General features: G+C 45.8%; 1 protein-coding gene across 2 annotated transcripts; it reads left to right on the forward strand.

The window, feature by feature from the left end:
* Positions 1-2,586: 2,586 nt before the first annotated feature.
* Positions 2,587-12,617, forward strand: LOC143981279 (diacylglycerol O-acyltransferase 2-like). 2 transcript variants are annotated; one of them, XM_077479076.1, is made up of 8 exons: positions 2,588-2,826; positions 5,014-5,142; positions 6,546-6,653; positions 7,734-7,804; positions 8,137-8,341; positions 9,640-9,814; positions 10,831-11,033; positions 12,234-12,617. In XM_077479076.1, exons 1-8 carry the CDS (start codon positions 2,787-2,789, stop codon positions 12,386-12,388), a joined length of 1,086 nt encoding a protein of 361 aa, XP_077335202.1. In that variant the 5' UTR covers positions 2,588-2,786; the 3' UTR covers positions 12,389-12,617. The 2 variants fall into 2 exon arrangements, with proteins under 2 accessions (XP_077335203.1, XP_077335202.1); XM_077479077.1 differs by lacking the exon at positions 5,014-5,142 and having other exon boundaries at positions 2,587-2,826.
* Positions 12,618-23,535: the final 10,918 nt, after the last annotated feature.

Raw genomic sequence — 23,535 nt, forward strand, 5'->3', positions numbered from 1 at the left:
GGCGGCCTTATATAGTGTGGGGCGTGTACTACACAGCCTGAGCTATGATTGGCCACAGGCATCCTGCCTGTGGCCAATGATGGCTCTCCTCGCTGCTGGCGCTGTGATTGGCCAAGCATGCGGGGTCACAGTGCATGCTTGGCCAATCATGAGCCAGCAATGCACTGCGATGACGCAGTGCATTGTGGGCCGTGAGCGCCACACGAATTTGGCGCGAACGGCCCATAATGTTCGGAATTCGCCGAACGGGCGAACAGCCGATGTTCGAGTCGAAAAAGCAAACAAAAAGGAAAGATGAAAAAAATTAAAGGGAAAAAAAAGGAAAAACCTTCGACCTGGAGAGAAAATGTACATGCAGTGTCTCACGATGAATAACAATGCAAATCTTTTTTTATTTCCCCGGACTCCATGTGTGGATGGGATGATCGACGGAGTGAAGACTTTTGGGATTTCTCTGCTGTGTGTGCGTCCAGATGTTTATTTACAAATACTTCTTTCTGCCAATAATCTGCGGTCAGTCATCCCGTTAACTGTACACACCCCCCCCCCCTCCCCCTCCGACCTCGGCTCAACTCTCCATGTTTTCATCTCTTATAATCCATTAATTCTGCACAGACACTGAGATCGCGTGATCCGCCCCCAGAAAACAGCAGTTCAAACCCCCCCCCACGCATGCGTAGATGTGCCACAGGGACTTGGCGGGCCTGCATCTGCATGCCAGAATAACAGATATGTCAGTGCCAAAGGTGGGCCGGGGCACTAAAGGAGGCTTTGAGCAAAAGCCTTCTTTAGTGCCCCGAGTGCTTCACCCACCTCCCTCAAAAGAGGAGGGTTTCAGAGAGGGAGGTGGGTGAAGTACACAATAGGTGCTTCATGGGCATGAAGGATTCCCACTCCACCTCCCTTCCGTCCACTTGGTCTGGGCGAGTGAGTCCGGAGAAGGCCACCATGGGAGAGGGAAGTAGAAGTAGTGTTGGATTCATGAAGCCAGGTTTTGGGTAACGGCAAGTAGGGTTGAGAAGAGAAGGCTTAAGGTGGTGAAGGTTTCTACGGGTCACTGTTAGGCGGTTGGAGGGAGAGGAGGTGGAAGGCCGGGAGAGAGTCAAACTAATAAGGTGGTGATCAGAGAGTGGGAGAGGATTATTGGAGAGGTTGCACAGAGTGCAGGAGAAAAGGTCGAGGCGGGTGTTGCCATCGGAGTGAGTAGGAACCTGTATCCATTTCTTCAGGTCAAGAGAACAGGAGAAAATAATTCCTTTAACCTACTTGCTGTAAAACCTGGCTTCATGAATCCAACACTACTTCTCCTGCTTCCCTCTCCCATGGTGGCCTTCTCTGGACTCACTCCCCCAGACCAAGTGGATGGAAGGGAGGTGGAGTGGGAATCCTTCTAGCCCCATGCAGCACCTATTGAGTGCTTGACCCGCCTCCCTCAAAAGAGGAGGGTTTCAGAGATGACGTCTCTACCTGGCAACCCTACTTTCTCTCTTCTGAAATCCCCACAATCATTCTTGGTGATTCCAACATCCTGTTAATACTACTTCGAAACTTCTCAGTCTAACCTCATCTCTTGACTGGAAGGTGGGTGAAGCACCCAATAGGTGCTGCATGGGGCTAGAAGGATTCCCACTCCACCTCCCTTTCGTCCACTTGGTCTGGGGGGAGTGAGTCCAGAGAAGGCCACTATGGGAGAGGGAAACAGGAGAAGTAGTGTTGGAATCATGAAGCCAAGTTTTGGTAACGGCAAGTAGGTTAAAGGAACTTGTGATAAATAGGTTGTGGAGGGCAGTGGGTTTGTTACAGACAGACCGGGCATTCCAGAGGGCACAGGAGAAGGAGAGGCTGGTTTTGAGAAGAGGAGGAATAGAGACTGTAGAGGATTGCGGCTGCTGCCAGAGGGTTTGGGGAGTCGGGCAAAGACAAATGATGGAGGCCCAGGGTTTGGGGATATGCCACCAGAGGTTAGGAGAAGCAGGAGGGCGAGGGAGGTAATTTATATGAAGGGGCATGTCTCGGAGTCCTGGAGGCTTTATCGGTATATGGATGTAGAATGAGCAAGAGTTGGTAGGAGCCGTAGTAGGGGAGAAAACACATGGCCAAGGCAACAAAGGAGTGTCTCGAGAAGAAACACACTGAGGTCCTGGAGTGGCCTAGCCCCAGTCTCCAGACCTCAGTTTCGTTCCTTGCACCCATGGTTGTAGGAAATAAAATTGTATACTGTGTGGCCAGCTTTAGACATTTTTAGGTATCTTCTCATTGCTACAGTCAAAGCCCCTCTTCATTTTTGTGGCTGTGATGATTCTGGTCCTCCTGCGTTGCATTCCATGGACAGTAGAGGGGACGGTGCCACCGATCGGCGAGATCGCTCTGTATCATTTTTGACGTTTCCGAGGCTTGTTTTTGTTGAATATTAAAGGATTTGCGCTGACTCGTCTGTTCATCCCGAGGACACACACACTGATAAGGGACTGAGTTTGCTTTGGACTGGATCCTAACCCTGGACCAAGGGCAGGCCATGGTTTCATCATCAGCGTGGAATGTTCCATCCTACGGTGTACGGGGGGGGGGTATACACAAGGTGTTTATGTCACCAGCGAGCTCAGTGGCTTCCTTGTTGTGGTCGAGGACGGTCAGCGCTTTACACAAACATCGCTCTTTATTCCACGCTCGTGACTTCTAGTGACATGAAGGCCACCTAGTCCCAGAAGTGGCAACTTCCACAAATGCTCTGAATATGAGCGCCATACGGTGACGGGAAAAAGAATCAACGCCGAAGATTTGAAGCCATGAAAACCATCATCGCAGCGTATTCCCAGGACTTGGGCGGTAAGTTTTATCTCGTCTATGCTGCCTGTACTTTATACCATGAGGTCCCCCCAGAATTAGGGCTCATCCACACCATTGTCTTCTGTGTGAACGCGGCCTTAATGTGGCTGCCGTTATTGCATTGAAGTCCGTGGCATGCGGTTTTGCATTGAAGTCACTAGGGGGCATTTTGTGCATTGAGGTCACTAGGGGGCATTTTGTGCATTGAGGTCACTAGGGGGCATTTTGTGCATTGAGGTCACTAGGGGGCATTTTTTGCATTGAAGTCAATTGGACGCGTTTTTTTAAGTCAATGGATGCGATTGTGCATTGAATTCACTGCGGGGGGGTTTGCATTGAAGTCAATGAGTCGCATTTTTAAGTCAATGGACGCGATTGTGCATTGAGGTCACTAGGGGCCGTTTTTTTGCATTTGCATAAAGTCAATGGAACGCAAATTTTACATTGAAATCATAACTAGGGGGCGTTTTTACATTAAAGTCACTAGGGGGTGCTTTTGAATCGCAGTCCATGGGTGGCGTTTTTTGAATTGAAGTCACTAGAAAGCATTTTTGAATTTAAGTCACTAGAGGGCGTTCTCGTATTTGCATTGAAGTCAATGGACGCGATTGTGCATTTAGGTCTCTAGGGGGCGTTTTTGCATTGAAGTCAATGGGGCGCGTTTCTTTAAGTCACTAAGGGGCGTTTTTGCATTAAAGTCACTAGGGGGTGTTCTTGTATTTGAATTAAAGTCAATGGAACGCGATTTTGCATTGAAATTACTAGGGGGCATCCTTTCTTTGAAGCCACTGCGTGGCGTTCTTGCATTGAAGTCAATGGGATGCATTTTTGCGTTGAAGTCATTGGAAGGTGTTTTTGAACTGAAGTCACTAGGGAGCGTTTTTGAACTGAAGTCACTAGAGGGCGTTCTAGCATTTGCATTAAAGTCAATGGACGCGATTGTGCAGTGAGGTCACTAGGGGGCGTTCTTGCATTGAAGTCAATGGGTGTCGTTTTTGCATTGAAATCACTAGGGGGTATTCTTGCATTTGCAGTAAAGTCAATTGAACGCGATGTTGCATTGAAATCACTAGGGGGCGTTTTCTTTGAAGTCACTGCATGGTGTTCTTGCATTGAAGTCAATGAGCCGCATTCTTGCATTGAAGTCAGGGGGACGCGTTTATGCATTGCAGTCCCTAGGGGGCGTTTTTACATTGAAGTCACATGGGGGGGGCTTTTGCATTGAAGTCAATGGACGCGTTTTGCAAGTCACATGTCCATATTGCTTATGTGCTTTTAAAAAGCAAACAAAACGCACATCAATAGCATCTCGTTATATTTTAACGCTACGCATAAAAAGCACGCTACAAATACGTTTTCTAGTGCAGTGGTGTGAGCGAGTTCTTGACGGTTACTGCAGTATTGCTGCAACTGGGAATATTGGAGGGAAGCGGCCAGGGCGCCAAACAGCAAAGTATCGATTACAGGTAAATATTGGAGGGAAGCGGCCAGCAGGGGGCGCCATACAGCAAAGTATTGATTAAAGGTATATATTGGAGGGAAGCGGCCAACAGAGGGCACCATACAGCAAAGTATTGATTACAGGTAAATATTGCAGAGGGCGCCACACAGCAAAGTATTGATTACAGGTAAATATTGGAGGGAAGCGGCCAGTAGGGAGCGCCATACAGCAAAGTATTGATTACAAGTAAATATTGGAGGGAAGCGGCCAGCAGGGGACACCATACAGCAAAGTATTGATTACAGGTAAAAATTGCAGAGGGCGCCACAAAGCAAAGTATTGATTACAGGTAAATATTGGAGGGAAGCAGCCAGCAGGGGGCACCATACAGCATAGTATTGATTACAGGTAAATATTGGAGGAAGGCGGCCAGCAGGGGCTGCCATACAGCAAAGTATTGATTACAGGTAAATATTGCAGAGGGCGCCACACAGCAAAGTATTGATCACAAGTAAATATTGGAGGGAAGCGGCCAGCAGGGGGTGCCATTCAGCAAAGTAATGATTACAGGTAAATATTGGAGGGAAGTGGCCAGCACGGGGCGCCATACAGCAAAGTATTCATTACAGGTAAATATTGGAGGGAAGCGGCCAGCAGGGGGCGCCATACAGCAGAGTATTGATTACAGATCAATATTGGAGGGAAGCGGCCAGCAGAGACCAATCTGAAGTCATTGCGTGTTTCAGGAAGCCGGCTGACTTTGCGCTCCGCATTGCGATCGATCTCCGCCGCGGCCACACCGCCCCAAGAGCACCGCCGCTCCTTCCTGCAGATCCTCATCATAGTAAAATGGATCTTCTCCTTTCTTCTGATGGGTGAGTCTTCAGTGCAATAAACTGAAACTTTGTTCTTTCAATAAAAAATACTTGGTTTAAAAAAAATAATAATAATTAAACGGCATCCATCTAGTATGATGAGATTTGTCCAAATTGTGCGGGAAAATTGCGGAAAATAATTCTGCAGCTATTGGGGGGCATGGAAATAAGATGGGAAAATCCGATTGGCTAATCAGCTTATCTGTATTCTGCTAATGTATTACTAAGTGACCTACCATGACCTGGAACATGATGTCCGGGCACCCAGAGAATAAACAATGGATGTGCATTTGGAACTTACGATTTTTAGTTTAATAATGTATTATTTATGTTTTAATAATTATTTTTTTTAACAATGCAATAATTAATTTTTGAATAACTTCTTTTTTTTTTAATCGTTTAAAAATGTATTTTTAAAAATTTAATAATAATAATTTAATTTATTTTTAATGTTTTTTTTTTTTTTTATGTTCTTTGTGTTGATGCTTCATCAGTATATGCAGGATAACCTGCGATGTACGCCAAAGAATTATGAGATCAGAACAGATCTAACCGGGAAAATTTGTGAAAGTAAAAAAAAAATCTCCCCTTTTTAATATTAAAAAAACAAGAATATAATTTAATTTAATATAATTTTAATATAAAAACTGGAATGTATTTATTTATGTGTTGGTGTTTGTTAAATAATTGCATATGAAAGGTATCTCCCCGTTACCTTTCTTGTTGAAATCTTTGACTTTTGACTGTTACCTAAACATCGGCAGACAGCCAACTGGGAACTATAATTATTTATTCATTTGTGTATTTATTTACAGTATGTATCTTTATTTGTGTATTTATTTATGTATCTTTATTTGTGTGTTTTATGTATCTTAATTTATGTATCATTATTTATGTGTGTATTTATGTATCGTTATTTATTTATATATCTTTATTTATTTGTATGTTTATTTTGTCATTATTTATTTATGTATCTTTATTTATATATTCATTTATTTATGTATCTTTCTTTATATACTTATTTTTATATTTATGTATATATAATTATTTATTTGTGTATAAGTTCTGATATTCTGATAGTGTTTCCTTCAGTAGAAATCCATGAGAAGATGAATAATATGGGGGGGAGGGAGTTGTGTTTGTGTCCATCTATGACATGGAGTGTGGAGCTTTCTAATAGGACAATGAAGAGCACATGTGGGAGGGGCCCTGAAGAAGGGGGTTGTCACCCCCCCATAAACGTGTCGGATTGTTGAGTACAGAATGCTACAAATGATCTGCAGATCTGTAATAAGAACTGAACAAAGCTCTGAAATAATTCCAGTAACATTCACATCCCCCACCGTGATCCTTCCTATGTGCTAAATAATAATATATCCCCCCCTCCCCCGTCTCCTCCTCAGGGTTGGTGTTCCTGGTGATCTTAACTTACCTCTTCTTCACCCACCTGTGGCTCATATCCGCCGCTTACCTGAGCTGGCTCCTCCTGGACTGGGACACACCTGAAGCAGGTAACAAAGACCTCAATCTAATATTTGTTGTGCCCCCCCCCCCCCCCCGTTACTTTCTCCACGAGCAGGTGACAGCGGGACCCTTCAGCTACTGGGGTCTTCTTCCTTCCTACTTACCGGCTTTCGATTTTTGACCCCCTCCCCTCGTTTAGCTTATCGTGTATTCATTTTTACTTCTTTTTTATCCTGATATTACCTTTCATGGCAGATCATCATTTCATCCCGTATATCATTGTTCTGAAAAGCTTGTTCCCCCCCCTTTTGTTTCTCAATTTTTTTACCCCCCCCCCCCCCCATTTTTTTCTTGATTTTTGATCCCTCCCCTTTTTTTTCCTAAATTTTTGCCCCCCCCCCCCTTTAGCTTATTGTGTTTAAATTTTTACTTCTGTTTTATCCTGATATTACCTTTCATGGCAGACCATCATTTCATCCCGTATATAATTGTCTCCCCCCCCCTTTTTTCCTCAATTTTTGACCCCCCCTTTTTTCTGGGTTTTTGACCCCCCTTTTTTTTCACGATTTTCGACCCCCATTTAGCTTATCTTTTTTCAATTTTTACTTCTGTTTTATCCTGATATTACCTTTTCATGGCAGATCATCATTTCATCCCGTATATAATTGTTCCCCCCCCCCCCTTTTTTTTTCCTTGGTTTTTGACCCCCTCCCCCACTTTAGCTTATCGTGTTTCCATTTTTACTTCTGTTTTATCCTGATATTACCTTTCATGGCAGACCATCATTTCATCCCGTATATCATTGCCCCCCCCAACAGATTGTACGATTTTGTTGCTAGCAGTGATTGGTCACAGTGATCACATGGTACAGGGCCAATCACAGCCCATCAGTCCCAAGTGATTACCTTTGGCCAATCACAACAAATATGCACTGAATAAATTGGTTAAAAAATGAGCCACCATCTTAGTCTTGAAACTTGATGGTGACCCTGGATGATGCCGGAAAACAAACATGGTGCCGCCTTTTCTATCGATGGAATTAGATCGATCAGTAATAATGTAGAGATCTATAACATGGAATAGAATTGTCTGATCCCCTTTGTTCTTTTTTTTCCTCCATATTTCAGGGGGTCGGCGCAGTGAGTGGGTGCGGAACTGGGCTCTTTGGAGGCATTTTCAGGAATATTTCCCCATACAGGTATGAGAAGCGGAGTCTGGGAATGTAAACAAGGACCCCCATGACGGGATCACCGGGGATTTATATTACCGTAAGCGGCAGATGTAACGGCCGCTTGTAGTCTCCATCGGAAGTCCCTGTGATGGGGTGACAATGCAGGAACAGTATTGGGAGACAGGGGCCGAAGGTTGTCACCCTATAACAGGAAGTGACCTGCATGGTGGGATCACCGGGGGAGGGGTTATTAATGAACTCTGCGGATACAGTTTATATGAGGGTTTCAGTGATTGGGTTTAGATTTGAACTGTTAACTCCTCCCCTCCAGTCATTGATGTTGTCCCCTCCCCCCGCAGCTGGTGAAGACACACCCCCTCCCTCCGGGGAGGAATTACATCATCGGCTCTCATCCACACGGAATTCTCTGCATCGGAGCGTTCTGCAACTTCGTCACCGAATCCACTGGCTTCTCCCAGAAGTTCCCCGGAATCCGACCCCACCTGGCCACCCTCGCTGGAAACTTCCGACTTCCTGTACTGCGCGAGTATATGATGAGTGGAGGTGGGTACTGCGCCAGTATATCAACTGTCAGTGCTGCCTCCCTCAACTGTCAGCGCTGCCCCCCTCAACTGTCAGCGCTGCCCCCCTCAACTGTCAGCGCTGCCCCCCTCAACTGTCAGCGCTGCCCCCTCAACTGTCAGCGCTGCCCCCCTCAACTGTCAGTACTGCTTCCCTCAACTGTCAGCGCTGCTTCCCTCAACTGTCAGCGCTGGTTCTTTCTCCCTCAGTGCTGCTTCCTTCTCTCGAAGTGCTGCTTCCCTAAACTGTCAGCGCTGGCTCCTTCTCTATCAGCGCTGCTTCCCTGAACTGTCAGTGCTGGTTCCTTCTCTCTCAGTGCTGCTTCCCTGAACTGTCAGTGTTGGTTCCTTCTCTCTGTGCTGCTTCCCTGAACTGTCAGTGCTGGTTCCTTCTCTCTGTGCTGCTTCCCTGAACTGTCAGTGCTGGTTCCTTCTCTCTCAGTGCTGCTTCCCTGAACTGTCAGTGCTGGTTCCTTCTCTCTCAGTGCTGCTTCCCTGAACTGTCAGTGCTGTTTCCTTCTCTCTGTGCTGCTTCCCTGAACTGTCAGTGCTGCTTCCTTCTCTCTCAGTGCTGCTTCCCTGAACTGTCAGTGTTGGCTCCTTCTCTCTCTGCTGCTTCCCTGAACTGTCAGTGTTGGTTCCTTCTCTCTGTGCTGCTTCCCTGAACTGTCAGTGCTGGTTCCTTCTCTCTCAGTGCTGCTTCCCTGAACTGTCAGTGCTGTTTCCTTCTCTCTGTGCTGCTTCCCTGAACTGTCAGTGCTGCTTCCTTCTCTCTCAGTGCTGCTTCCCTGAACTGTCAGTGTTGGCTCCTTCTCTCTCTGCTGCTTCCCTGAACTGTCAGTGCTGCTTCCTTGAACTGTCAGTGCTGGTTCCTTCTTTCTCAGTGCTGCTTCCCTGAACTGTCAGTGTTTGCTCATCTCTCAGTGCTGCTCCCCTGAACTGTCAGTGCTGGCTCCTACTCTCTTAGTGCTGCTTCCCTGAACTGTCAGTGTTGGCTCCTTCTTTCTCGGTGCTGCTTCCCTGAACTGTCAGTGTTGGCTCCTTTTCTCTCAGTGCTGCTTTCCTGAACTGTCAATCATCACAGGAAAGGATTAACAGAGGACAGTGCAGTCTCCAGGCTGCTAGCTTGGATAAGGGGGAGGGGGGATAGTGCTTCGCCCTCGTAGGTTATGACGTAATGATCGCAGAGATCAGACGACGGAAGTCAATGTCTGTGGGTTATTCTGGTTGTATTACAGGCTGTGTATGGTGTGATCTCATCCCTCCCTGTCTCTCCCCCAGGTCTCTGCCCGGTGAATCAAAAAGCGATTGGTTATACTCTGTCCCAAAAGGGGCGTGGCAACGCCGTGGTTATTGTCATAGGTGGCGCTGCTGAATCCTTATCCTGCCAGCCGGGAGTGACAAACCTCATTCTGAGTCGGAGGCGAGGATTCGTGCGATTGGCATTGGAGTATGGGTCAGTAATGTCCCTATGTTAGTAAGGGCCTTGATGGGGGGAGGGGCACACTATATTAATGGCTGTGGGGGGAAGGGGGTAGTCATCTCCTGTTTCATTGGCTGGAGGGGGTAGTCATCTCTATATTAATGGCTGTTGGGGGGGTAGGCATCTCTATAGTAATGGCTGTGTGTGTGTGTGTGGGGGGGTCATCACTCTTTTAATAGGAGGGTTGTCATCTCAAAAGTGGGGGGGGGTAGTCATCTCTATAGTAATGGCTGTGGGGGGGGGGGGGGGGGGTAGTCATCTCCATGGTTGTAGAATGGAATGGATCTCCATACTGATGGCCATGGTTGTGGAATGGAATGGATCTCCATACTGATGGCCATGGTTGTGGACTGGAATGGATTTCCATACTGATGGCCATGGTTCTGGAGTAATATGGATCTCTATACTAATGGCCATGGTTGTGGAATGGAATGGATCTCCATACTGATGGCCATGGTTGTGGAATAGAATGGATCTCCATACTGATGGCCATGGTTGTGGACTGGAATGGATTTCCATACTGATGGCCATGGTTCTGGAGTAATATGGATCTCTATACTGATGGCCATGGTTGTGGAATGGAATGGATCTCCATACTGATGGCCATGGTTGTGGAATGGAATGGATCTCCATACTGATGGCCATGGTTGTGGAATGGAATGGATCTCCATACTGATGGCCAAGGTTGTGGAATGGAATAGATCTCCATACTGATGGCCATGGTTGTGGAATGGAATGGTTCTCCTAACTGATGGCCATGGTAATGGAATGGATCTCCATACTGATGGCCATGGTTGTGGAATGGAAGGCCCTCCTAGACATATGATGGTCGGGGGTCTCTAGGTTTCTAGGTGTAGAATGAAGATGCAGGAATATCTTCTATTTCCGGGAGACGATGATCGTTGTGCGGGTTCTGTATGATGGTCCGGATCCACTCACACACCAGGAGATAGGGTTGTAGTGACAGTGTGTCTCTTCTCTCTGTACAGGGCGGATCTGGTCCCTTCCTTCTCCTTTGGGGAGACGGACCTCTACCAGCAGGTCAATTTCTCTGAGGGAACTTTCCTGCGTTTACTTCAGTGTAAATTCCAGAAACTCTTTGGCTTTGCTCCGTGCTTCTTCTACGGCCGAGGATTGACCTCACCGGACTCCAAGGGGTTCATCCCGTACTCCCGTCCAGTCACCACGGTCGGTAAGTGTCAACATCAATGAATCTGATCTCTTTATTGGATTTACTGTTTTCATTAAAGTTGTTATTATGGTGCGTTCTCTGCATTAAAAATGCCCCAGAAAAAATACTCACCTGAGCCTGATATGGACTCACCTTTGTGCCCCTCTGCAGCGGCTCTTCTCCCCTGTCTGGGGGTTAGCTGACAGCAGCAGAAGTCATTGGCTCCTGCTGTTGTCAATCACAGCCTGTAAGGATAGAGTGGGAGGGAGGAAGGGCCAAGCTACGCTCTGTGTGTCAGTGGACACACAAAGCCTAGCTCAACAGCGTGCCTGCATGAGTGCCCCCATAAAAAGTTCAGTAGACACAAACATAAACCCCCAATATTGGTGTCAGAGGACACAATAATGACCCCCAGCATTGGTGTTAGTGGACACAATAATAACCCCCAGGATTGGTGTCAGTGGATGGAATAATAACCCCCAGGATTGGAGTCGGTGAACACAATAATAACCCCCAGCATTGGTGTCAGTGGACACAATAATAACTCCCAGCATTGGTGTCAGTGGACACAATAATAACTCCCAGCATTGGTGTCAGTGGACACAATAATAACTCCCAGCATGGGTGTCAGTGGACACAATAATAACTCCCAGCATTGGTGTCAGTGGACGCAATGATAACTCCCAGCATTGATGTCAGTGGACGCAATGATAAACCCCAGCATTGGTGTCAGTGGACGCAATGATAACTCCCAGCATTGGTGTCAGTGGACGCAATGATAAACCCCAGCATTGGTGTCAGTGGACGCAATAATAACCCCCAGCATTGGTGTCAGTGGACGCAATAACCCCCAGCATTGGTGTCAGCGGACGCAATAATTACCCCCAGCATTGGTGTCAGTGGATGCAATAATACCCCCCAGCATTGGTGTCAGTGGATGCAAAAATAAAAAACCAACATTGGTGTCAGTGGATGCAATAATATCCCCACCATTGGTGTTAGTGGGCACAATAATAGCACCCCCTCTCCCAGCATTGGTGTCATTGAATACTAACCCCCAGCACTGCTGTCAGTGGATGCAATACTAACCCTCAGATATGCTGTCAGTGGATGCAATAATAGCCCCCAGCATTGTTATCAGTGCTATAAACTTTGGTGGTCAGTAGCAGTGAAATTGTTATCGTTTTATTCTTCTTTTTTTTTGTGTGTGTGTTTGGATAGTTGGAGAGCCAGTCACTGTCCCTCAGATAAAGGACCCCAGCCCGGAGATGGTGGACCTCTATCACAACATGTATAAACGTTCTTTGATCAGACTCTTCCATGAACACAAGACAAAATACGGACTGGGAGAGAACGCCGAACTGCGGATCTTGTGACACCATGCCCTTGTGATGTGTAGAACTCTGGGGACAGAGGTGGACGTGTCCCAGTGGACACTGGAACGGACATTCATGGTGGACATTTGGATGATTGTATAAATGGGAAATAGATGCGCAAACCAAAAATGATACTAATATGTGCAAACCCCAAAAAATAGATTTACAACTCCTGTAATAGGTAAAACACACAGTTGTGTTCAAAAGACAACAAAAAGCAACAAATTAGATATTCATCAGCATACATAAATTTAGACCCGTGCTGAACCAACACCGTGCTAGAAAAGAAAAAAATCAATAAGGTGTTCAAAAATGGTCCAAAGGGTAGATCTTTAGCCGTGAGACCCAAGCCTGAATTTCTTCTCACAGTACAATCCCACCCGGTAGCCATGGAACAATAAAATTGCTAGATGGCCTCTTACCAGAACCGTAGGATCTCTATTACGGCAATCAGACAGGCCCACACAGGATTGGACCACTCAGGCAGGGTTGGCAATATCAAACATCCATTCGTTCGGATTCTCTTATCCGCTGGTAGGTCTAGACTCTAATCTGTTCTTTGGGACCCGCATTCAAGGGTAAGGATTTTCAAAGGGAGAGTCATAAAATGAAAAAAGAGGGATTCATAGTGCAGTGGATTTTGTAAAAAATCTGTGTTCCTTTATTTTGCCACGGAGTTTAGAGTCTAGACCTACCAGCGGAGGAGAGGATCCGAACGGATGGATGTTTGAAATTGCCGCCCCTGCCTGAGTGATCCCTCCTGTCTGATCTCCGTAATAGAGATCCTACTGTTCCGGTAAGAGGGCATCTGGCATTTTACTATATCATGGTTACCGGGTGGGACTATACTGTGAGAAGAAATTCGGGTTTGGGTCTCACGGCTAAAGATCTACCCTTTGGACTATTTTTGAACACCTTATTGTTTTTTTTTCTTTTCTAGCATGGTGTTGGCTCAGCACAGGTTTAAATTGATGTATGCTGATGAATATCTACTTTGTTTCTTTTTGTTGTCTTTTGAAAACAACTGTGAGATTTACATCTCCTATACTAGGTAAAACAATTTGTTTGGGTTTGCACATATTAGTATCATTTTTGGTTGCTCAACTATTTCTCATTTATACATATTTCCAAAGCTGAATATTCCAGTTTTTTTTTTTTTAGATTGCAGCACCATTTATATATATATATATATATATATATATATATATATATATATATATATATTATAAAAAAAACACCCAGTATTCACTATATTTTTATATACATATTTATTTTCACTAATTTTATTGGGGGTAACACAGATTTTCCACGTTACACATGACATTTGGATGAGCAATCATGGTGGACAATTTGGATGGACATTCTTGGGGAACGTTTGGATGGACATTCTTGGTGGACATTTGGATGAACGTTCATGGTGGACATAGGGATGGACAGTTATGATGGACATTGGGATGGGCATTAATGGAGGACATTGGGATGGAGCCACGTGGAGGGAGGGGTGACAGGGATTAGAACCACTGGGGGAAAGAGGGTCAAGCACAGCAGACAGCCCCTGCCAAGCCTGGGCCCCCATGCTGATCCAGTGGTGGGCCTTCCAGTATGACTTCACAAGATGTCCATAGTTTTACTTTACATATGGATAGCTAGGGCCATGGTGGACATTGGGATGGACAGTTATGGTGGACATTGTGCCGGGCATTTATGGTGGACATTGGGCTGGGCATTTATGGTGGACATTGGGCTGGGCATTTATGGTGGACATTGGGCTGGGCATTTATGGTGGACATTGGGCTGGGCATTCATGGAGGACATTGGGATGGGCATTCATGGTGGATGTTGGGATGGGCATTCATAGCGGATGTTGGAAAGAATGTTCATAGAGGAAGTTTGGATGAATGTTTATGGTGGAAGTTGGGATGGGCGTTCATGGTTGGCTCAAATATTAACGCACACTACCAGAAGTCAGTTTACTACCAAACCAACACCATGAACGTCAATCCCAATGTCCACCATGAACGTCCATCCCAACGCTCACAATGAATGTCTATGGTGGACGTTAGGATGGATGTTCATGGTGGACATTGGGATGGTCATTCATGGTGTTGGTTTGGAGGGACGCTGACTTCTGGTAGTGTGCGTTAATGTTTGAGCCGTGGTCTGACCAGTGTTTGTCCAATGTCACCTGTGCAAGAACAACATAAAAGAGACATTGTTACTGGCAGGTGTGAAGACACAGGAACCAGCAGATATGACCTATCATCAGGGGTTCTTAACCCTATTATGATTATAAATCCCCCTACCCCAATATGAACTCATACCCCATTATCCAAATTGTCCATCTTTGGTTCTACTAGCTACCAGTAGGCAGGGCCACCAGTCGAAATCATATGACCCCTAACACCCTACCTAACCCCCCCTTAATGGATTAGCCAATATTTCCCCATGCACTGTTCTCCAGATTGTCTGTTAATAGTTCTACTAGATACCAGTAGGCAGGGCCAGCATTAGAAATTAAGAAGCCCCATACATCCTACCTGAACCCCCACCCCACCATTGGTATCAGTGAGATAGCACACAGAGCTAACTCTGGCAGGTTATTCAGTTAGTGTTGTGATCTCAGTCAATGATGGACCCCAGTGATGAGGGACCAGACACTCACCCAGCACCCCTCTGTCATGCACGTTGAAGTCCATTCTCACCTCCTGATCTTAGAATTATTCCATTACAAGTTTGGTCAGTGTGGCGACATTGAGTCCGAACTTCGGTTTGAAGATTGTTAAACGGAGCAACTGCCTTAAAGGACATCCTGTCCCCTCCAGCTTGTCTCCCTAGGAGGTTGCTGACTGGTCAGCTTCCAAACATGAGCTGCCCCACATCGTACAGCAAGGTTGACACATTGGTGGTCCCTGCAACCACCCAGGAAGCTGATATGTGTTGGCCACCTACCTTTCTGAATGGCTGACATGCAAGTGACATCACAAGCCTGTCAGCTCAACCCATATATCCTTGTGTGTGGTCAGTGGGCCCCGTGGAGGGTGGGTGACAGGGATTAGAACCACTGGGGGAAGGAGGGTCAAGCACAGCAGACAGCCCCTGCCAAGCCTGGACCCCCATGCTGATCCAGTGGTGGGTCTTACAGTTTGACTTCACGAGATGTCCATAGTTTTACTTTACATATGGATAGCTAGTGACAGAACTGGTGAAAGAAAACCCTAATGATGTATCATATTTATTTATATAAAAAAAGAGAAAATCTTAAGTTGGCTACACATTTTTGTAAGAGATTTCTTGTTTTTTTCTGCTATCAGAACATGGGATGGAGGTCCATTACTGAGCAATGTAAACCCCCCCCCCCCCCCCTTAATCCCTCATTTAATTGTAGCTACTACAATGTACTTGGTGCATCTCAGTATGGAGGTCGAGCTTGATGATGCATCTTCCTTGATGTAGTGTAGTTTGCGCCTAGCGCACAATGTCCAGGACTGAATCTAGTCCGGTTAGGAGGAGAAGGAGGACTAGTGCTTGAGCCTAGTGAATAATAACAAACACATCAATGTTAACAGGAAGATCAGGTGGGTTCCTGCCATACTGAGCTTAAACCCCCCCAACCCACTTATACATACCCTCACTAAGATATCCTACTATATTGTGGTTCCATTGTAGCTACTGCAAAATATTTGGTGCATCTAGGTATGGAGGATTATGTGGTCCTCTTACCATAACTCAGTGCTTGGGCTTATCGAACAGGTTCAGACATAGTTCAGTCAGGAGGAGGAGGACTGTGTGGTCTCCTACCATAACTCAGTGCTTGGGCTTATCGAACAGGTTCAGACATAGTTCAGTCAGGAGGAGGAGGACTGTGTGGTCTCCTACCATAATGGTTGGACGTAGCAAACGGTGTCCAGGTTCAAATAGTCATGTCAGGTGGAGAACCATGTGGTCTCCTGCCATGAGGCAGTACTTGGGTCTAGCAGACAATCTCCAGGTCCAAACCCAAACACATTAGGACCTCCTTATACTACACCTCGCCGAGATCCCCTGCTACTCTGTGGTTCCCTTGTAGCTAGTGCAAGGTACTTGGTTCTTCTTTGTATAGAGGATTATGTGGTCTCTTACCAGGTTGCAGGGCTTGGGCTTAGTGAACAATATCCAGGTCCAGACATAGTTCAGTCAGGGAGGAGGACCATGTTGTCTCCTGCCATGATGCAGTGCTTGGGTCTAGCAGACAATCTCCAGGTCTAGTTCAGCCAGGGAAGGAGGACCATGTGGTCTCCTGCCATGATGCAGTGTTTGGGCAGGATATCTCTGGGTCCAAGCACAGTGCAAATGCCAACCGTATCCTAGGGCTGGAATGGAGCAGTGGTGGGTGATAAAGATGAGAATAGAATGGCTCTAGTGACTGGATAGAAGTCGGATTTTATACCCGGGTGTCCCGGCCAATGTGGTCCTGAACTAATACATTATTACGCCATGGAAATATGTGGGGGTGTGTTCTATTGATGACCATATACTGATATACTATGCTGTAAATAAATATAGATCTTTATATAACCACATGAAGGATGAGTGGATCTTTTTGGGTTCAGTTCATCAAGGAGGTCCGGCTTAAAAACCCAAACCTGGAGGACAATCCTATGGTGTTAACAGGACGTGAATCCTGTTAAGTTCTGCCATTTTCATTTTTTTTTAATGACGTGTTTATAATATACAGAGCACAGCAAATAAAAAATCACGTAGTTGAGGATTACATGTAATGACACATTCTGACATTTTTCCAGCAGGTGGCGGGAGAGTTCCATGCAGTGCGATTTTTGCTTTCTGATCTGATAAGACAGCTCTGTATGATGTTCAGTGGAAATGAAGCAACACATAATGGGCTCTTTTATATAAACACTATGGGGGGTTATTTACGAAAGGCAAATCCACTTTGCACTACAAGTGCACTTGGAAGTTCAGTCACTGTAAATCTAAGGTAGATCAGAAATGAGGGGAAGCTTTGCTGATTTTATCATCCAATCATGTACAAGCTAAAATGCTGTTATTTATTTTCCCTGCATGTCCCCCTCAGATCTACAGCAACTGACCTTCCAAGTGCACTTTCACTGCAAAGTGGAATTGCCTTTCGTAAATAACCCCCTATGTGTATATATTAGATATATACAGTATGTGTAAATCTTTTCATGTGACAACACTGAAGAAATGACACTTGTCTACAATGTAAAGTAGTGAGTGTACAGCTTGTATAACAGTGTAAATTTGCTGTCCCCTCAAAATAACTCAACACACAGCCATTAATGTCTAAACCGCTGGCAACAAAAGTCAGTACACCCCTAAGTGAAAATCTCCAAATTAGGCCCAAAGTGTCAATATTTTGTATGGCCACCATTATTTTCCAGCACTGCCTTAACCCTCTTGGGCATGGAGGTCACCAGAGCTTCACAGGTTGTCACTGGAGTCCTCTTCCCCTCCTCCATGACGACATCACGGAGCTGGTGGGTGTTAGAGACCTTGCGCTCCTCCACCTTCCGTCTGAAGATGTCCCACAGATGATCAATAGGGTTTAGGTCTGGAGACCTGCTTGGCCAGTCCATCACCTTTACCCTCAGCTTCTTTAGCAAGGCAGTGGTGGTCTTGGAGGTGTGTTTGGGGTGGTTATCATGTTGGAATACTGCCCTGCGGCCCAGTCTCTGAAGGGAGGAGATCATGCTCTGCTTCAGTATGTCACAGTACATGTTGGCATTCATGGTTCCCTCAATGATCTGTAGCCCCCCAGTGCCGGCAGCACTCATGCAGCCCCAGACCATCACACTCCCACCACCATGCCTGACTGTAGACAAGACACACTTGTCTTTGTCCTCCTCAGCTGGTTGCCCCCACACACTCTTGTCACCATCTGACACCAAATAAGTTTATCTTGGTCTCATCAGAGCACAGGACATGGTTCCAACAATCCATGTCCTTAGTCTGCTTGTCTTCAGCAAACTGTTTGCTGGCTTTCTTGTGCATCATCTTTAGAGGAGTCTTCCTTCTGGGATGACAACCATGCAGACAAATTTGATGCAGTGTGCGGCGAATGATCTGAGCACCGACAGGCTGACCCCCCCACCCCTACGCTGATCACAGAGCACGCACGTGCCCTTCAGGAGGAGTGCAGGCCGCTCGTGCACGGGATGATGTCAATAGATGTCCTCCCGTCAATGCAGGTCCGGGCTGTTGATGTCATTCGGCTATAGCGCGAATATCTAGAGCAGGGGTCTCAAACTGGCGGCCCTCCAGCTGTTGCGAAACTACAAGTCCCATGAGGCATTGCAAGGCTGACAGTTACAAGCATGACTCCCACAGGCAGAGGCATGATGGGACTTCTAGTTTCCCAACAGCTGGAGGGCCGCCAGTTTGAGACCCCTGCTCTAGAGGTTAAGGCAGTGGTGGTCTTGGAGGTGTGTTTGGGGTGGTTATCATGTTGGAATACTGCCCTGCGGCCCAATCTCTGAAGGGAGGGGATCATGCTCTGCATGTACATGTTGGCATTCATGGTTCCCTCAATGATCTGTAGCCCCCCAGTGCCGGCAGCACTCATGCAGCCCCAGACCATGACACTCCCACCACCATGCTTGACTGTAGACAAGACACACTTGTCTTTGTACTCCTCACCTGGTTGCCCCACACACACACTTGTCACCATCTGAACCAAATAAGTTTATCTTGGTCTCATCAGACCACAGGACGTGGTTCCAGCAATCCATGTTCTTAGTCTGCTTGTCTTCAGCAAACTGTTTCTGGTCTTCCTTCTTGGACGACAGACATGCAGACCAATTTGATGCAGTGTGCGGCGTATGGTCTGAGCACCGAGAGGCTGACCCCCCCACCCCTACAACCTCTGCAGCAATGCTGGCAGCACTCACATCTATTTCTCAAAGACAACCTCTGGATATGACGCTAAGCACGTGACCTCAACTCCTTTGGTGGACCATGGCGAGGCCTGTTCTGAGTGGAACCTGTCCTGTTATACCGCTGCATGGTCTTGGCCACCGTGCTGCAGCTCAGTTTCAGGGTCTTGGCAATCTTTTTATAGCCTAGGCCATCTTTATGTAGAGCGACAATTCTTATCTTCAGAGAGTTCTTTGCCATGAGGTATAATAAATAATAATAAAATAAATTTAAAATAATTAAATTTTTTTATGTGTGTAGGCAGGAATATGTGTCTAATAAATATATATATAAAAATTTTTTTACACACACAGACCAGACCTGCACACACACACACAAAAAAAAAAAAAAAAAAAAAATTATATATATATATATATATATATATTTATTTCTTTTTTTATTTATTATACACACACATATATATAATTTTATTTTTATATACATACACACAGTAATTGAGAAAAGTAAGTACACCCCTCACATTTTTGTAAATATATGAGATATAAATATGGATTATCTCCAGGAACCCCATTGGCTGGGCTCCAGGTAAAACAATAAAAACAGACTTTATACCTCAATACAGAGTTTAGTATTTATTGAGAAGCACATTTATAGGATAACAAATTACTAGTAAAAATTGGCAAATATTGCAGAATTTTAATATTGAGACCTATAAATATCAGTAAATTCATCTTCACAAAATATAATTTATACAGTTTTCTTTATTGATCTTCAACAGATTAAAAAAAAAAGTAAAATATCCCCAAAACTTTCATTTTGCAACAACCCACCCATCATATTACTATATATATATATATTTTTTTTTTTTTTTTTTAAAGGGGGGGGGGGGGGGGGACCTGGGGCATTGGTCTTTCCATACCATGGCAATCCCCCTCTGGAAGTAATGCACATTACAGAACATGCAGCACTCAAAGTGGTATTAAACTCAAACCCAAACTCATCATATATTTGCAGCTTACCAGTCAGTAGATGTGGCGGCTGCCTTCGTTCGTGTATTAGGAGCGTCGCCGCCCCCCTCCCCCCCCCACTCTGGAGGAAGGAGCATGGGGGCACCTTTGGACAGCAGCAATGTCAGTCTAGGGAGTAGGGGAGTGTTAGACAGACTAGCAGATTTAGATACTTTGTAACAGAAGGAGGAAGGCGCCTTCATCCCTACACTAAACCATTACGCCCAGGTCAGCCTCTCCTCCCCCAACCCCCCCTCCCCTCTCCTCGTCCTCCCCTCTCCTCGTCCTCCCCCCAAACCCCCTCCCCTCTCTCTCCCCCCCCCCCCAACCCCCTCCCCCCCTCTCCCTCCCCTCGTCCTCCCTCCCCCCAACCCCCCCTCTCTCCCCTCGTCCTCCCCCAACCCCCTCCCCTCTCTCTCCCTCCCTCCCCTTGTCCTCCCTCCCCTTGTCCTCCCCCCAACCCTCTCTCCTTGTCACCCAGCCCCCCCTCTCTCCCTCTCCCTCTCCAGATCTGAAACCAATAAATCCTTCATATTCTGTATGAAAAATGCTGAGAAATTGTCAGTACCTTCTATTGTCAATGTTGGATAAAATGTAGCGACAGACAGATCCGAAAAAGGTTACTTTTTTTTCCTTTGAGATAAGAAATACATTTGGAAAAGGTTTAAAAAAAAAAAAAAAAAAAAAAAAAAAAAAAAAAAGAAAAGAAAGAAAGAAAGAAGAAGAGACAAAAATCTAAAACAAAAGATCTCTATATAGCACCGGTTACAGGAAGGAGGAAATCCTTGGATCTCAGTAAAAGACATTCACTTTGTGGATTCCTAACACAGCGCTTTGAATCACAGGCATATTTACCGCGATTCTGTCTGCAATTTCAAAAGGTGTGAATGACAAATCACATAACACACATTTCACGTCATTCATTTGAATGACAAAAAAACAAAACAAAAAAAAAAACCCTGTGTGGTTAAGCCGCGATCGTCACGCAATAAATCTCGTTGCAAAACGCATCACATGAAGCTTGTTCAGGAGATTTGTTATTTTTTTTTGGATAATTTGCATCATGCGATGCGGTTTGCCGCGCAACAGTTTTTTTTTTAGGTGTCATTCAAATGAATGGCATCAGAAATGTGCGTTTTGCCATTCCAAATCACATCAATACAGATGAAGATTCGGCTTGGAGGCGACATCCATTAAAGTCTATGGGCACAAGTCAGATAGAAATCACTTTGAAGTAGAACAGGAACCCCCTCCAAAAAATAAAAAATTGCTCCGACTTCAGTAGTGCTAATAAGACAACTCTCATGGGATTTCACGTCATGTGACTTGGGGATCTCACAACTCGGATCCCAAGTCGCAGCAGTGTGAACCGAGCCTTAGGATGCATTCACACCTGGGAGTTTCAAATCCGCGATTCAAAATGCCCAGGTGTGAATGCAGCCTAAGTCTTGGGTTACACTGCTGCGACTTGGCAAACCCCATGTTAATTAATGAGAGCCATCGTATTAGCACTACTGAAGTCGCTGCGACTTTCCAAAAGGGTACTACTTCAAGGGGACTTCTATCCGACTTGTGCCCATAGCCTTTAATGAAAGTCGCCTCCAAGCCGAAACCTTATCTATATTGATGCGATTTGGAATGACAAAAAACACCCAGGTGCAAATGCAGCCCAAGTCTCGGTTCGCACTGCTGCGACTTGGGATCTGACTTGTGAGATCCCCTAAAGTCGCAAGACATGTAAAAACCCCATGCGAGTAATCTTATTGGCACTACTGAAGTCACTCCAACTTTCCAAAAGGTTCCTGTACTACTTCAAGGCGACTTCTACCCGACCTGCGCCAATGGAAGTCCCCTCCAAAGCTATAATGATGAGATTTGGAACCAACATTAAAAGGAAGATTACCCATTCCCAAAAGTCGCATTAAAGTAGTACGCAAGTCACCCGGCAAAGGCGCACCATAAAAGTCACACCGCTTTCAGGTCGCAGCAGTGCAAACCGAGCCCAAGGCCTCGGGCACACAGTGTAATTTGGGGTGCGTGTTTCTGCGCCACGCCCATAGTAATGAATTGCTGTATACACCATAGTTGCAGTAAAGCCCTAAAATGCAGCTTGTGCCGCTTTAACTGTGGCCATTGTTACAAATAATATTTATAGCAAGATTATTATTTATACCCCTTTCACACTGGGGCGTTTTTCTTCAGGTGTTTTTCATGCGCTTTAGCGTTAAAAAAAGCACCTGAAAGAAGCCGTAACTGCAATCCCAATGTAAAAGCCCGAGTGCTTTCACACTGAGGCGCTGCGCTGGCAGGGCGTCAAAAAAAGTCCTGCAAGCAGCTTCTTTGCAGCGCTTTTGGAGCGGTGAATACAACGATCCTAAAGCGCCTCTTCCCATTGAAATCAATGGGAAGCGCCTGTAAAACGCCTGAAAAACGCTATTGGCAGCAGCGTTTTGTGGGCGCTTTTAACCCTTTATTTGGCCACTAGCAGGGGTTAAAAGCGCCCCAATAACGTTCGAAAAACGCTGGTAAAGCGCTGCTAGTTTAAGCGGCGCTTTACGAGCGTTTTTCGGGCGCTGACATTGTGAAAGAGCTATTAAAGCACTTGGGCTTTCACATTGGGACTGCAGATGGAGGCTTCTTTTAAGAGCTTTACAGACGCTTTTTTTAACGCTAAAGCGCCTGAAAAACGCCCCAGTGTGAAAGGGGTCTTATAGAAATATTTATGATAAAAAAATCATTTAGATTTGAGTCTCATTCACACGTCCCCGTTTCTGTGCGTTGCGTTAATGCTCGTTGCATTATGGGTCGTTGCGTCATGCGTTAATGCCCATTGCATTAGGGGTAGCGTATTGCCAGAGCACGCAGCAGTTCTCCCCAATGCAACCCCCATTCCCTTGCATTGTGCTGCGTCTGGACAACAGAAGTTTCCCTTGCCACATTGTGGCATCAAGCTGAATGTCACCACAACAACGACGCATTAACACACGTTTACCGCAACACACCTGATTACTAAAGTATGTTTTGGCCCATAAAGCGCAGCCTCTTCCCTGTGGGCTTCCCCATCTGGCCAAGATTCGAAGATGTTCATCTCCGGGACATCTTCTCCTCCTCCTCCTCACTGTTGTCACCTTTGTCCTCGGCCACCTCGCACAGCTGACTCTCATCCACGTGCTCCAGGGACTCCGCTCGTTGCATGGAGAGCTCATTAAGGGATATACGAGGCAGCGTGTTCTGTTCTGGATTTAGCCA

Source organism: Lithobates pipiens, unplaced genomic scaffold (assembly GCF_037356315.1).
Source record: "Lithobates pipiens isolate NorthernLeopardFrog02 unplaced genomic scaffold, aLitPip1_a1.2 Scaffold_131, whole genome shotgun sequence".
Taxonomy (NCBI): Eukaryota; Metazoa; Chordata; class Amphibia; order Anura; family Ranidae; genus Lithobates; species Lithobates pipiens.

Excerpts from the sequence above, each read along its gene's own strand:
- LOC143981279 (XM_077479076.1), top strand. The coding sequence starts at position 2,787 with ATGAAAACCATCATCGCAGCGTATTCCCAGGACTTGGGCG. Across the intron at positions 7,805-8,136 it reads AGGAATATTTCCCCATACAG|CTGGTGAAGACACACCCCCT; the intron begins GTATGAGAAGCG and ends CTCCCCCCGCAG. Across the intron at positions 8,342-9,639 it reads CGAGTATATGATGAGTGGAG|GTCTCTGCCCGGTGAATCAA; the intron begins GTGGGTACTGCG and ends TCTCTCCCCCAG.